Source organism: Aythya ferina, assembly GCF_964211825.1.
Source record: "Aythya ferina genome assembly, chromosome: 12".
NCBI classification, from domain to species: domain Eukaryota; kingdom Metazoa; phylum Chordata; class Aves; order Anseriformes; family Anatidae; genus Aythya; species Aythya ferina.
The window spans coordinates 2,166,063-2,182,557 of NC_140308.1; the positions used below are offsets into that span (position 1 = coordinate 2,166,063).

At 36.7% G+C, this 16,495-nt stretch overlaps 1 protein-coding gene across 4 annotated transcripts in view; it reads right to left on the reverse strand.

Moving 5' to 3' along the window:
• Nucleotides 1–16,495, reverse strand: part of BANP (BTG3 associated nuclear protein) — a 146,495-nt gene that overhangs the window by 98,609 nt on the left and 31,391 nt on the right. For all 4 annotated transcript variants that reach the window (XM_084533043.1, XM_084533041.1, XM_084533042.1 and 1 more), the window contains exons 5-7: nucleotides 14,503–14,622; nucleotides 13,391–13,566; nucleotides 1,258–1,497 (exon numbers count right to left, since the gene is read on the reverse strand). In XM_084533043.1, the coding sequence (XP_084389169.1) occupies nucleotides 1,258–1,497; nucleotides 13,391–13,566; nucleotides 14,503–14,622 (536 nt within the window). The remainder of the gene's footprint in view (nucleotides 1–1,257; nucleotides 1,498–13,390; nucleotides 13,567–14,502; nucleotides 14,623–16,495) is intronic.

Consider the following 16,495-nt stretch of genomic DNA (forward strand, 5'->3'; position numbering starts at 1 on the left):
TAAAGAAAGCAGAGCAGTATCATCATCAAATATTCTTCCATGTAACTATCAAACACATTGCCCTAACAGAAGCATAAAAACAAAGCATCAGATTCTTCAAACACCAATCAAAATAAGCTCTCTGGCTATGTTCTTAAGCCTTAATTGGCATTTCAAATTGGCAATTGCATACAAAACACTTCAGTATAACAAATTATTCCCTCTCTACTAATCCATTGGTGACCTACATAAGATGTGACTATAAAGAGCAAGATTTACTGGCATATAAAAATCTAGTTCAAGTAGTAACGTTGGTCATTTTTAGACACTCTCAATTCTACGCTAACATTTCAAGTTCTGTTTCCTCTACACAGCACGCATAATAAAGGTTTCACACAAGCTGAAGATTTGTGTCAGATACTTGGATGTCTGGGAGGCCTTCGCTTACCTCCTGTGCTGTGAAATATTTACACCATAACACAGGGAAGGGACTTGGCTGTCCTCATTAATGTATTCACTGAGTAATCCCCTACATCAGAGCAAGATGCATACATCCAGATTCTTCTTCACTCCTAACTAGGGGCTATGCCTACCATATTCTATATGCAAAACACATTTAATTCCTTTCAAATTGCCAAAAAATGCATCTGCAATGTAAGTAATATCTGTTCATTACTGCATAATAGCTTTAATAAGCAAAAAACTCAAGCACACTGGAACTACATTAGCACTGTGTGCTATCAACATGCACTATCAATTAGCACTGTGTGCTAATGTGGTTATGAATCCGCAGACTATGATACTTAATCTCTCCTTTAGAAGAGACTGCAAATTTCCTCCATCTCAACGTCAGCAAGTCTTCTGAAATAATACACAGAAATTAAAAGAAACTGAGATGCAGGACCATATTATTCTGAATACTTGAGCAATATTTAAAAATAATATAATTTTGTGGTTTTTTTTTCTTTTAAGACCTGTTCCATTTTAGCCAAAGTAATATTTGTCAGCTAGATTATTTGCTACACTTGGTGTGTTTGCAGCTGGTAGTTGCAAATAAATCTGAATTCAGATTTCAAGATCGAGGAATTTCTGGCCCACACCAAGCTAAAATAAAGCAGTCCATTAGGACTCCTTCATAAATAAAAGCTAAAAAAACATCTGTTTGGCAACAGCGACAACAATACATGTCCCATTCTCACAAATCGTAGCGTAACTGCAAGTAGCCAAGTTTGTCTTACCTATGCAGAATAACCTCAGAAGTTTCAGTATCATACTCACAGCGAATTCCGTAAATCATGAGAGGATCAAGCTGCTTCTTCCCATGCTTCCCCTGGCCCGAAAGGTTGGAGATGGCCTGGATTTCCCGATGGAAGAGGTAATCGAGCAACGTCAGTGCCATCTTCTCGGCTGTGCGGCAGTTCGTGCTGATGTGCAGCATGTCAGCAGGGGTGATGGGGCAGCGGACCCGCATCTCAGGATTATTTTCATCTCCGAGCCATGTCCCGTTGGGGTAATCCTCTAGAAACAGAGATTGTGGAAATTCTAATTGTGGCACAGAATGAAAAAGTCAAGTTCAAGTTAACATTTTGTAAGTTATCACAAACTCTTTCAATTTTCTTCATAGTCACCACAAGCTTCTTTCAAATCTATGGCAACTGACAGGTTCACAAGATTAGCTGCGGGTAAAAAGTTATTCTCAACTCCACATCAACAGTGACCAAAAGCAATTGCCATTAACATTCTGGCCTACAGAAGGAACTGGTGCAATTAGCCCCAATGTCTAACTTGCTCTCAGATATCTTTTTAAAGTGTCTCATATTAGAAGCTAGAAGCTAAAGGAGCACGTTGTATTCACAATGTTCTCATTCTTTAACAAGTTAGTCATCTCCTAAATCTTAAGATTACCGTAACCCATAACATTCTCAAAGTATAGCTAATTTCAACAAGCTAGAAGCTTTGAACCACATTTCTCCCCCAAAAGAATCAGATAGAAGTCAGCTTAACCGAGATTAGAAATTAAAGACGTTACAATCAATGGCGCGCAGTAACTTTTTTGATCACTTACAAAAAGAGTATTTTAAGCTAAAGCAATCATTCAAAACACAGCCAGAGATCCCAATCACAATTTTGTTTTTCATTTAAATTTACTGGCCAGTAGTCTATATTATTTCCAAAACACACAGCTTACCATGGAACAGTCCCAGCATAAAGATAATGAATCAATCACTAGTCATCTCCCAAGTGCATCTTTCCTTCTAGTCAACGATGAGATCATTAGCAGCACAATATATTTAATTTTTACTCATTGCCAGAACTACACTTCTCTCTGGGTGTACACACATACACACTTATCTATATATATCTCTCCAGAAGATTTTTGAGTTTGCCCCAGTGACTCAGTTTGGGGCGGGGGGGAATCTATTTATTTCCTGAGAAATAAACTTACTAATTTTTGGTGGCAATGCCAAAAGTTAGTGGATTCAAGACTAACCAGGAACTAGAACAGAGCTCATAAAGATAATCCATCACTAATGGAGTGCAGGATGCAACAGACAACACAGGATGATACGCTTATTCCAAATAAAAGCAGAATTTTCCATACAAATCTTGACAATTCTAATAGGAACTGGGAAGAACAACATCCAGGATGCTATTTCAGTGTTCACTGACACAGACCATTTGGATTTGATTTATACGTTTGCTCTTTGTGGAGTAAAACACAAAACTTCCCAACTTTGGAGTCACTCAGTCCTTCCACACCAGAGCTTTATAGAATTTTCTTGCCATTTCACTACCTTTAGAATGGTAAAAATGTGAAAAGAAAAAAACACACACACACACACACACACACACATTCGATTCCATGACTAACCTTTCACAAAATGGCTTTAAAGTGGAGTTTTAGGGTATATACAATGTCACAAGTTCCCATTTTCCATAACCTTTCTAGTCACTTAGAAGCGACACGATTCCAACAGATGAGCCCTTTCCATACTGAACAGGACTCCCAAGTAACCAGCATCTTGGTTTCCAAGAGCATGTAAAAGTTAAGTAGCCTACATTTTACTAGACTACAAGCCAAAAATGTGCAGTAACAGATAACGTAAAAGCAACTCAAACACAAGGAACACTTCTTCAACATGACCTTCAGGTGGGGTCATACCACATGTCAGATGCAAGTTTATTGCAATGAATAATGACAGCATGAAGCAAATGTTGGATTATGCAATACCAACATAGCATTGAAAATAACAGATTGTCAACTACAATACTGTGTAAGAAAAAAAACATTTATCACTGATACATGTAGCAACTAGTCCCTCAAACTTTTTTGTTGTTGAAATCAGGACTTAATGCTGTTCTGAATATATTTTTATACATTTGCACTTTTATATATACGTGTGCGTATATGTATATAAAAACCTTGTACCACCCTTTTTATTCTCAGATACGTGATAGGGCACGCTAGTGGTTTTCTGTTCACAGTATCAGGTGCCATCAAAGAAAAAAAGGTGGTTCCCATTAATTACGATTTGTTTTGAATGCCACTGTCTGGCCTCACCACAAGTCTGGTTAACATTATCAGGGAAAATAACATTCTGTTCCTGAAGACAAATTGACTGTTTGATAAAAGTTTGGACAGAACTGGCAAGCAAAGATGTCACTGGTTAGAAGTGAAAGTTTTTCCAAAAAAAAATCTGGGAAGCCTGCATAAAAGATTGTACTTGCCATCAAAATCTTATTACCTTACCAATTCACGCACTTCCTATTAGATATAAGCTAGTAATACTTACGGAACATTTTTATCTGCAATTGTGTTTAACGAATGCTCTCAACCTACATGAACCAAAGATTTTGCTAAATAAATCAGTGGGGTTTTATTGTTTTGTTGTGTTTTTTACTGGCGCCAAGTTCAGAACATACTGTTTTTACCACATGCAACCATCCTTTTTTTTTGCTAGCAGCCTGGAAAAAAAGACACTACCTTGGTATTCTGACCTATGAACCCAAGCTCCATGTGAAATTCTCTCCTGTATTTCAGTCCTGCTTCAAAAGCCTCACCTGAAAGCTCCCTTTTGTCTCTATATCCTGAAGCAGAAATACAAGTAATCTTTAAAAAAGAAAAAAAAAAGCAGCTTGTGTGAAATTACCAGTGGTCATTACACATATCTAGTCAATGTTTACTCCAACTCTTCAATTCATTACAAACTAAACCAGTTTGGATGCCATGTTAATTCATTTCCCTATGTTAAGAGTGCAGTCTTCTGAATGAAATTCTTCCTGTCAAACCGACCTGTGAAACAATAGCAAAATGCTGATGGTAAAGACATGATTCAGAAGAGCGTGGTAATATAACAAAAGATTCTGACTACTATATGTATGCACACAGTCTTCTCCCCACCTCTCTCCTTCATATACATTTTAGGTGACATAAAAATATCTAAGTAACCATTGCCCAAGCCTTAAAAGCTGAGATTCAGACTGCTTTACAATCTTTTTTTACTAGGGGAACTTGCATGTAAAGTTAAACGTTGTTCTGCTTTCTCATTGCAGCTACCTGAGGGCACAAAAGGTAAAATACTCCTTACCACAGAAGATGATCTTATTCATACTAAGCTGTCAATACATCTGGCACTTTGCATACAGCAAATACGATGATATTGACACCAAAAATAATGGTGAGAAGAGGAAGCACGGGGCCAGTTATGAGGAAGGCAGAACTGCAATGTCATTTGAAGTTTCTAGCTCTCAAACCTCCTTTTATGTCTACTATCACAATTCTTTACGTGAATTATCAGGCATTATATATAATATCTAGATAGAACCTAGACAAGTCGGGTTATTTAGTACATGCATTGTAATAGTCAGATACTAAGTGAGGACTCCACAAGGCACTGTACAACCACACACAGCAGTACAGCTGCTTCTACTCTTTAGAGACTACCGAGAGACAAATAACATATGAAGGGCTGGGGAGGAAGAATACAATCAAAGAACACACTTTTCTTAAAAATCATCACATGTTCATCTGCACACCAGTGTAAACACACCCCTTTTTGTTTTGCCCTGCAGGATTTTTCTTTCATTTATTTTCCTAATGGCCTCATTATCCCACTTAAACTCTGGAAAGGAGCTACACTTTGTGCCTATGTGCTTTGAGGAAAGGTACCTCCTTGCATTTCTGTATGCCACATATTGTACCATCTGAGAAGTGGCTCTTGATCATTTCTACTTCAAGTGTTAAAAGTCCTGATGTTTCTATCTGATTTGCTCTCTGTTCTCAGAAACTCATTTCAATGACAGACAATCTAAGTTTCTAACTCCTTTTCACTGTTTTTCCAAGATCTGAAAATTTGCCTTTATCTCCATTCTGCCAAATCCAGACTAGTTTGCTTTTCAATGCCATTTTCAAATTATTTTTTTTTACCGTATTAAGTCCATTTCTTTTATCTCACAAAACAGCTGACCATTCCTGTAGTTTCAGCAAGCACTTGCGAGGAGATGAGAGGGAGGAGGCTGGGGCTGCTACGCAAAGAAGCGCCATTATGGAAACAGTACAATGGAGCTTTAAGGTTAGTATCAAAAACCCTATATCCAAAGAACAATAGCCAGACAAGAGTTACTGTGGATTTCAGGCTTGCTTTTGATGCATGTGTGTGTTTTCCCACGTCAGGAGGTGGCAGACCTTTCACTGTTGCTCACGCCTTTCCACTGGGACACATTCCCCCAGTCCAACACAGGAGCACCAGCAGTAAGAAAAGAAGCAAAGCTAGGCTCCCTCCGCTCACTTGGTGTTGTCAATCATTCCTTTAAAACAAAGAAAGACAAAATAAAACACCTGCCCACATAAATATTTGAATTAACACGTTCCATTCTTTGGTGTAGCTGCGTTTATTTGACTAGCAAGGCTGGGTGCAAGCCTCGCATCTGCAGCAGAGAAAAAATGACTCTGCTGCGGTAGAAAGGCAGAAAAATGACTTAACCTCAAAACAAAAATAAACCCCCGTTTCTAGAGAAATTAAGTAATATTTTGGCTGATGTGCAGGAGATTCAGCATCTTTTTAAATAAACTTTTGTCAATTAGACTGAGTCATTTGCCCCTGCAAGAGTTCATGGGGTAGTGATTAACGGAGAGAATACGGCACACGGACTTTATTAACTAAGAACCATTAAATAGTTAAAAGCAGGTTTAAGCAACAGAATGACAATCTTGCTATATGGTAACATCCAAAGCTAGCTCTGTGACTTACAGCTTGTATTTATAAAAAAGGTAAAAGAGCTAACTTTAAGGCTATGTTCACCAAAATCTCAGCACAAAGATCGGCTGAGACACCAGTCTGTGGTAATAAGCAGGGTACAGCACACGCATCCGTGTTACATCTGACACATGGTGGTAAGCTATGCCATGACAGAGTCTGAAAATATATCCTGCACTCATGTTTTCTTCTGTTTGCTTTGAAACACAACACACAGAAAGGAAGAACATACCTGTGCATGTAATACCAAAGCATACTTGCGGAAGTAAGTGCTGTGGTGTGCACAGAAGCCTCAGCCTAACATCATTGATATTACTCTTTTGTTATAAACAAGGTCTCAATTTTAGTATATGGTTAAATCTGAGCGAAAAATAGGAGAGAAATTCTCTGGCCTTCCATGAACTATACAGTAAGTTTATTTAACAGAAGTAGAAAGTAAGGACTATGTGATCACCTGTCCTTTAAAATGACCAGCTAAAAAAATGCGATAAAATTGAGGAAATTAAAACCCATGGATTTAGAATTTGCTTTTTAAACCCCTAGAGAAAGAGTTTCATGTCAGCAAATCACATCTAATTTAGTTTCCTCACTTTGTTTGTTGCCTCTTTGCTATATTTAACTTCACAGAGGGGACCAGAGTGTTAATGGCAAACATCACCAAGAGAGACACCTGAAAGAAACCATGATTCATGTGGTTGCTCCCAATAATCCTAAATATCAACACAAACCAATTTCTATATTTTTCTTCGGCTTTAAAAAGTCACTGAAGTTCTGGAGGTCTGATCAGTGTATTCACATCAGCAATATATAATATTGTTTTATGGTGTTAAAGGTTTGCTCTGAAAACTCATTCACATTGTCTGTATCTGGTCATAAGGAGCCCAGCAGGAAGAGCAGAAGTGCTGCAAGTGATACTATAAAATGCAGGATTTGATCTTAACAGTGAACTGAAAATCCTGTAGGCAGATAAGTCTTGGCCACTTAGAAGTAGCTGTTTGGAATCACACTTGGAAATTTGTGAGCTCTATTTAATACTACTATTGTAAAATAACTGTTCCACATGCAAAGTTGAAGAGACAGATTGTGACTAAACCATTTTCTTTGGAAAAAAAAATATTCATCCTTTAATTAACACACTGTGTAGACCAGTTCTCCCTTCTCCAAAAATATGTTTACATTCTACTTCTAATTTTTGGATAGTCTTGAAATGCACTAAGAAGAATGTCAAGAAAGCAGATATGATACAAAACTATCACATACGGTGCCAAACATCTTATGTCCGTTTACCACGTGCAAAGTTCACTGAACCGAATGCTAAATGAATGGATCTTGCTGTTTTATTTATATCAGTTAAAAAACAGCTTTCAAGGAGCTGCTTAAGAGCTTTTTACATACTTGGACAGTGTGTTGCACATACTAAGGACAGTATGTTTCTTTCTTAGTAATTTCAAAGCCTTGGCTTTAGCTTAGACATTTCAAATAAGATTTGCTTTTAAGGCAGTACAGTAATGCTGAATGGGGCATTCTTATGCTACAAAGATGAGAGGTCCTACTTTCTTTCATATTAAAAATAGGACAGTAACTCTATTGTCAAAGGAACAGATTTAAAAGGCTAACATAATGCGAATTGATGTTTCAGCAACAGATGCTCCACTTGTCTGTACAGTAGGTCACAGACCAGATATTTTAAATGTAACCATACTCCAAATATGTAAAAAATACTATTATAATACTCCTTATATCTTGAAATCCCTTATATCTTGAAAGCAATATATAGCACTAACCAAAATAATGCTCTCATCCTAACTCTTAGAGATAGGTGTGCAAGTATAGAATAATCAGTGCCTTCAGATAACTTGTTATCAGAATTATTTAACATTTGAGCTTTGTTCCTGGACTGACACAGCTGTTTAAGTTACCATTTTTCTCCACAAAAACTGCAAAAAAAATACAAAATATTATAATTTCTGTTTATACCGGTATTCTAATGGGAAATTTTGAAGAGCAAGTTCTTGCAATGTTTGCCAAAATAAAATTCAAAGCATTCAGAGGAAACAGAAAACCATCCAACCACCACAAAACTAATTTATTGAAAAATTAAGTAAATACTTCTGGACATTATCCATTCTTTGCTTTCTGCTGTTTGCACACGTTTAGTAAAATAGTAAAACTATTTAGCACAAGCTCAAGACTTATCAGAAAGAGCTCTTCACAAAGTGCTAAGTGTGATCTTTTATCTGTGAATACCACGCAGTTCAAATGAGAAATCACAAGTAAGCAATGACCACACTTCGACTGTTTCCTATAAATCCAAGTGCACAATACTCTTAAATGACAAACAGTTGCTGTGGAAGGTGTTATGTAAGAACAAAAAAAATAAAAAAAGGAACACCTTAACCCTGAAATTTTATAATCCCAAAATAAGGCAGGAGAAATGGAGAGATTACAGAGAGGTGCATGGGTCACATTCAGATGGTAGGCACCAACAAGAGAGAGGTAACAGCACAGTGATATCTTACCCATTGCTAAGCTTTCTGTAAATACCATGGGGAAAAGGCAATGTTGTGAATAACTACTATGGACAGTAATGCATATATAGCTATAATGAGCTCCTCCTAAGGAAGAGAAGTGAAGAAAACACAAAGTCTTTGCAAGAACATGGAATGCAAGATGATGTCAGGGTTAAAATGACAAGTTTGGAAAATCATTTCAGTAACAGCTTTCTGAATATAAGGCCAGAGAGGAGGCCGTACAGTAAGTAACTAGAACTTTGGAAAAGCAACTGTTATTTCCATCTCAGATGTTACCTATTAAAAGGACATGAAAGGTTCCATTTAAGTGTTGATCATTTGAAAAATCTACTCACCGTTCTTTACAAAGCTTACTTGCTCATAGTCACTCAATCTTGCTTTTCTTCACCTAATGTTAACAGTCTGCAGTTAAAAACTTCAGACAAACATATTTGAGAATGTTAGAATATTTTTTAACAGATTTGTGGTGAGTATGAAGTGCACATGGCTGCCAGGTTATAGCTTAGTCAACTGAAAACCAACCCTTGACAGGATTACTGCCACATACCAGTACTAGAAAATTTATTAAAATCAGAAAATAATATAGGTACTTAATATCAGAGGTTTAAAACTTCTGTAATTTAAAACTACTGTGGATCTAACGTTCTTCTTGGTATTAGTTTCTGCGGTAGAAGACAAAAATCCAGAAGAACGCAACAGTATTGGAACCAAAGTTTTCATGAAGAGAGACGACATGAGGCCTTACTTACCACGTAATCACCAGTACTGATACCTTCAAGAAATACAAAGACCTAGAGAATCAATTCACAACATAAGTTCTGTGAAAGAACATGAAATATCAGCTGTAGCATTTTAGGTTGGTGGAATCCAATCCAGAGTCTCTACAGACCTATATAAATGTACAAGAAATCTAGAAAGCACAGAAAAATAGTCTCTCTCAAAATAACTAACACTTTGACCTGTTTCCTTCTATTCACCACCCTCAATATGTAGGAAGTACAACATCTGAAAACTGACTAGGGAAATAGGAAAATAGTGTCAGCTTGTCATTAAGTCACACGACAAACTCCCACCTAAGCATTCAAAAAAATCAGCATGTTTAGTGTATAAAACTTAATGGCTCTCCCACTCCAAAACCTCATCAATGAACCTAATGAAATGACTTCCTCTATTTTCACTTTTCATAATTCATAGTAAATTGGAGGGTGTCTATTTCCTAAGTCACACAATTTGGCCTGCCTGAGAAGCATCACCTCCATTCCAATCACAGGAAAACAGATGGATAAACTATTTAACACACACAACTAAATGATTATAAACACAAATGGACAAACGCGTTTGCTTTGTGTTTTTTTTTAAAAAACTGTTCCTTAAGATCTACAACAGCTGATTACCAAAACAGCACACACAGAGACACAAAGCCCAAATGATGATGTTTTAAAAATGTTCTTCATTAATCAGTCGCTCATTGTTTTTAAGCCTAATTAGAAAACTCTAGATACAAAGAGCACAACTTTGTTTAAACTGGGAATAAGCTGTATCAAAAACTACAGGGAAAACATTCATGTCAAAATTCACTGCACTTTCAAGAAGAGCAAAAAACACATCCATCAGTTGCTGACAGTTCCTTGAAACAAATCTTAGTGATACATGTTTGTTTCTTATTCCATTAAACGTGAAAGATGTTTAATCCATGCTGGGAACAAAAAGTTAGGACAATGAACAAGAAAACTTCCCTAAATTTTCAAACAAAGGTTTCCTCCAGATTGAAGAAAAACCCTACAGTACCTCAGGAAACACAGAATGAAAATGATTGCTTTTGTTATTTACATTGTTTTCACCTACGAAGTCTTTTCAGAAAGCCAACCTCTGTCCAAGTTGTTAGAAGATACTTGCACAGTAAAGTATTTTGTTTAGAAGTTTGATGTGTCATGCTATAACTCATACTTGGTTTTATTTTTACCCCCAGAAAACATTTATGCTAAAGCAGAGATGTTCATGTATTTAGAAAATGGCTATTACACAAATGACTCCTAAAAAACATGGGAACAACACCAAGAATTGGGCCCCATACTTTTGTATTAATTGGTTATATTGCCTTTCTATTCCTGAAAAAATAAGATCTTCTAAACTAGCACACAGGATTAAATGCTTTTTGAAAACAGCCAGCAGAGAGCAAATGATGCATGTATATAAATCTATTAACTAAATTCAGAAAATACCCAGAAGCTAATGCCACGTTCAAGGTCAGCTAAAGACAGCTATAGGTATGGCTTCGTTTTGCTTTCTAGACACAAGACAACAGGTGGGATTCCTACTGAGAAAAGGGCTGAAGTACGCCGTTCTCATCCCCTTGCATTTTAGGACCAATTGAGATTCCTTTGAGCAACCCAAAGGCATTCAGAATTCTTTCCCAGACAACAAAAGCAAACTGATGGGTGCTGTAACTTTTACCTTTTACTGCTGAAGAAAACAAGTCTGCACAACAGACCTATTATTCTTCATCACTTCCTTTATTAATAATTTAATTTGTGACATACTGCAGGCTAGTTTGCTTAGCATTCCTTCTGTGCAAGCGGTCCTCTCTCATCTTCGTGAGGGCAAGAAGAGGTAAGTGTGGGGGATCACTAATCTGATTTCTCAAAGCATTCATCAATCTCGGAGAGATTTCTAATGGATGACTGTTCTAAAGGTCTGAAGAAAAATCAGATCTGAAGACTTTAATGGATTAGCTGTTTCTGCAAAATTTACATATACAACAATTGTATAAAACGCTAACATCACATTTGTCTGTGCAAATCTGTGCCAAACAACCAAGTCAAAAAGGGCATTATAGAACAAATACTCTCCTAATGTTAGAAACTTTGCTCCTGACATAGCTGACGCAGAGCTGTATGAAATATTAACAGACTCCACAAAGAGTTTATTGTCATATAGGAGTCCTGCCATTCCGGGCACGATGGTACCAAGAACACTCAGTTTCCACTTGGGATATTCATTTGTTGATTAAAATTATATAAATATTCCTCAAATTTTCCTGATTTTAAATCTAAGTCAACACAGGCAGTGTAAAGTCTGATTATCCACCATAAAAGCTTCAAAGTACTTTCCCTCTCTAGAAGCATACGGTTTTCTACCTCACACAGCTTTAAAGCTACAGAAATAAACCTTAAAGAACAGTTCTGCTATAAATACTGAGCTATACGTATGCTTTATAGTATTACAAATACAGCATATTCTAATGTTGGTGTTACTATCAGATTTCTCTCAGAAATCCATCAGATTTCATTAAAATTCCACAAAGTACATTTCCAGGAAAACAAAAATCTTGATAAATAAATACTTCAATTTCCATTAAAATAATACAGGATAATAATTTGCATTACCTTGAGCAGTATCTGCACCATAATAATTTCATCATTTATATTTGTGCTATTCATCCTATCAGTCATATTAAAGCAGCAAAAAATAAAAAATTTGAAAGCCTGCTTATTCGTCCTTCTCTTTGCCTCCTCCATAGAAATATATAATGTGCTTTACTGGTCCCATTACTGGCACTCAAGCACAGAAAGCAACATCTACTTCCAAAGATCTCAGTGAGCATGCCTGGCATTCAGCCAGCTCCTATAACCAGAGCGTTCTGAATTTACATTCCACTAACTAGGGAACAATGGAAGGAATACAGTTAGATAAATTAGACAAAACAGAGAGGGTCAAAGAGCCAAAAATATTACTAGAAACGTCTTCTGACTGCTGCTTCCACTTGACCAATACAACTCACACCTTCCCCATACTGGTTTCACCAATTTGGGAGACAATAGGTAACTAGAACCCAGCTTGTAAAAATGAACATTTTAAGATTTCCCAGTTATCAGACATTGATCGAAACTTGAGCAGAGAAGTTCCAACTATTCCCTAATCCTACGAAGTAGATAATTTAGACTAAATCCTTCAGATTGCAGAAAGCATAGAATAAATTTCCTCATGTGATATGTTCAAATTTATTGTAAAACAATTTATCGTAAGTTATCTTCATCTAAAATTGAGTCTCTTATCCCATCTTATTTGTGATTGAAATATACCAAGTAATATTCATTTTGATATTTCCAACCACATATATTGAAATATCTTTATAAGGCTAATTTAAAATTCACAGATTTCACTAAATGTGATTTCTGTGTCCAAAGTCCTACAGTAGAAGTTTCAGAAAAAATGGACACTACACACTATCTTGTTGAGTGTTCATACGAATATCCTTACAAAAATTGTTTACAGTTGCTAAAATAACTGCTTTACATTAATAAGCATTAGAAGAGTGGACTTAATTAGAGAAAAAGAGTCTTAATTAAAAGTGTTTAAGATACGAAGCTATACTGCTATAGCGAGGCAAACTTTTTTAAATTTTACAAGTGATTTTAATTAACTATTCTGCCTGTAAAGGTGGTATAAATATATATATATATATTAATTCAGTTTATTAATCGGTCCTAACTGATCTTGTTGTACTGCCTACCCATGCAAGGCTGGACTTAGGATGCAATCTCTGAAGCTCCCAGTTAAATCTTAGTTCATTCCCCATCACATTGACTTTGCTCAAGTAGCCTTGTACTTAGATAAGCATACCTTCAGAGTTCAGCGTAATAAGGGTCACATTGTTCCCAATACTTTGGCTTCCTAATTGTCCACTGTTGGAAACTGAGTCACTGGCCTCAGAGCCACTCTCTCCGTCTTCGTTGTGACTGTCGTCATGCCCTGGGACTTTCACCACTATCGTGTTCTGCCTACGTCCAGGAACAGCACTATGGAAAAAAAAAAAAAAAAAAGCATGTAACTTTGGAAAACATAATCCTTGATCAGGAAAAAAAAATCATTATAAGGGAATTAAAAACATTATCTGACAAAATTAAAAGCAGTATAAAAGAGTACTCCTTTAGCAAGCCTTCTCCTGTTTATACCTATGGGCTATCAAGCAAAATAAAATTGAAGGAAAATAACAGAAAAGTTTTAGGTGCACCACCAATAGAAATTGATGCAAATTGATGCAAATTGTCCCAGTCCCATGTGCAAAAGTTATTTCAATAGTTAGTAGAAACATATTATTTAAGAATATTGTCTAACCAGAATCTCCAGTTCCACTTAATTGAAAATTTCCTTTAGATAGTACAAAATTTAACAAGCCTCACTGGGCTCCTGTGTATTCTTTATTCAGTTGGTTAAAAAAAAAAGAATATTGGCACATCCTCAAGTGATTATGCGTCCATGTAAAAAAATATGTAGCTATAGGCATTCTTTCAGTTGTCAGCTCTTAACTAACACTGAACTAATCCCAGATCCTCCAAAAATGTTCTCTGCACATCAACAGTGAAGCATTGCTGTGTACCTTTACTGCTGATATGGGGTTTCCCCAGGCAGCACTGTCAGCAGGACGCATTCAATTAGTACCTGAATTTATTCTATTTCCACCACCACCATTACTTAAAACATTCTTCATTTTCCCTTAGAGTTGCTGCAGACTGCTACTTATCTGTCAAAGGAGGGAGTGAAGGGGGAGGATTCCCATAACTCCTCCCTACGAGGAGCAGTAGAGGGAAATGGGGTTATTTAGCCTCGAGAAAAGGAGGCATGGAGGGCACCTTATCACTCTCTACAACCACCTCATCCACAACACTTGGCAGTGCTAGGTTAAGGGCTGGACTTGATGATCTTGGAGGTCTTTTCCAAGTTATGATACTAACTTGCTAAGGATGTCCAGAGAATCTGTTGCTCTGCTCAATGGCTCTTCCTGCCCGACCATCTTGGCTACGATTGAATTCTGCCGGTCGTTGTTCAGTATTACTGTGGTCTGGGGGACAACACTACAAGACAAAAATCAGAGAGGAAAATGGAATGTGAAGGAGAAAACCTTTTAAATAATACATTAACACAGTCTTATTGTTCACACAGCCTACTTAAAGAACAAGGTTTAGAGGCAGTCTCTGTTTTTCTCCCAGCATCGTGGTTATGTATCAAATGCAAAAGCTGGTAATCCATCGCATTTGACATCTGTATCACTTTAACTACTCATAATTCTTTCGGAGGACGGACAGCTTCAATGGAATTATATAAAAGTCCATGACCCCTGGAAAAGCGATAAAGAATTCATCAACTCGAGATACACAGGAGGAAGGCTGCAAACCACAGCTTCAAAGAGCCACCAAATTCTTTTGAAAAGTCTGAAAGTGAGCATTTTTAGATATACTACAGCCAACTTACACAGTAATGCAGCATTTTTAGTGGGATAATTCCTAGAAAAAAAATGGGAAAGTATTTATTGCATAATCAGATAACGAGCTTAGTGTAAAAGCAGTATTGTTTGCCAGGGCTGAGGGCTTTGGGGGCTTGGAAGGAATGGTGGTACTGGGGGTATCAGAGCAGAACATGAACAGACTAACTTGAAATAATAACAAGACTAAATATTTCTTGTGTGCATTTCACATACAAAAAAAAAAATCTAAAACAACAGAAAAGCAGTTAGTGTGTGAAGCAGGGAGAAACCAAAATGCCTTCCCTATCACAGGTGATGACAATGCAAAATAAAATAACCAGAGAAGTGCTGCACGCAGAAAGTGCACTAAGTCTACAATATATATATTTAAAAAAAAAAAAAAGTAAATACCAAGTAAATAATTGTCTTCATCATGCAGTTTACCATTTAATTTGGTTTCAGGGATTACCACCATTATTCCCACATCACTACTCTAAGTAAGACATCATTTTGATATTTAAGACTGTTTTTACTGTGGTCATGGTAAACTTACAGAGAGAAAGAACTTAGAAGAAAAATTTGCATTTTAGTGACAGAGGCAGCTTTCTTCTTTCTCTTTGCTTCACATGGTAAATATTCCGCTAGTGTTTTTGCTGGTCCAACATCTCAAACACAACCGATGGGCATTTATTTTTCTTAACTGTATTCCTTGGCTAATTGTCAAAACGCAAATACGAAAGACAAATTGAACAAATCTGATGACAGCAACTCTGTTTATTTCAGCTGCAACAGAGCGCCTGCTTGCATGAATATTCATGGGTCTACATAGGACTAAGAGCTACAATATCCAACACTATGGACCTACAGAAAATAAACTGTCATAAGAGCTAACAATTAATGGATCTCAACTTTGGCTCAGCTAAAATGGCTAACCATGGTTTTTATGGATACAAAAAGTCCAAGGGCCTTAATGCTCTGCTCCCCTCTTCCAGAAATTCTATCTGTTGCTAGTAACAAATGGGATTCCTTACGGAGTGCCAATGATCTGTTGGCCTGCAAACCTCGTGAAGCTCTGGAAGATGTTTGTCTAATCATGAACAAGTACAGAGTGTACTATAGCTTTTCATGTGTATGTGAAGTTCAAATTCTTAAGCAATAAATTGGTTGTTTTGTTTTGTTTTTTTTTTTTTTTTTTGGTTTATTTTAGTTGCTATCTGCAGTATAAGGGCTTATGATGCTTTACTAGTCACCTTTCAACATGAATTCTTATTAAGAGAAAATATGTACGTTACTAGAGACGGAATTCTCCTACTTAAAAAAAGGCAACTTCTATCTATTTTCCCAGTATCAGCACCAAACATTTAAAGAAAGAAACACACCAAATACTTGATAATATGCCGATACGTGGCAGTGTTGGCAGTTCCCCCAGCCTAGCAGCAATCTGTGTTTTCGTCACATTTCCCAAATCGCCCAAATAGCTTTAA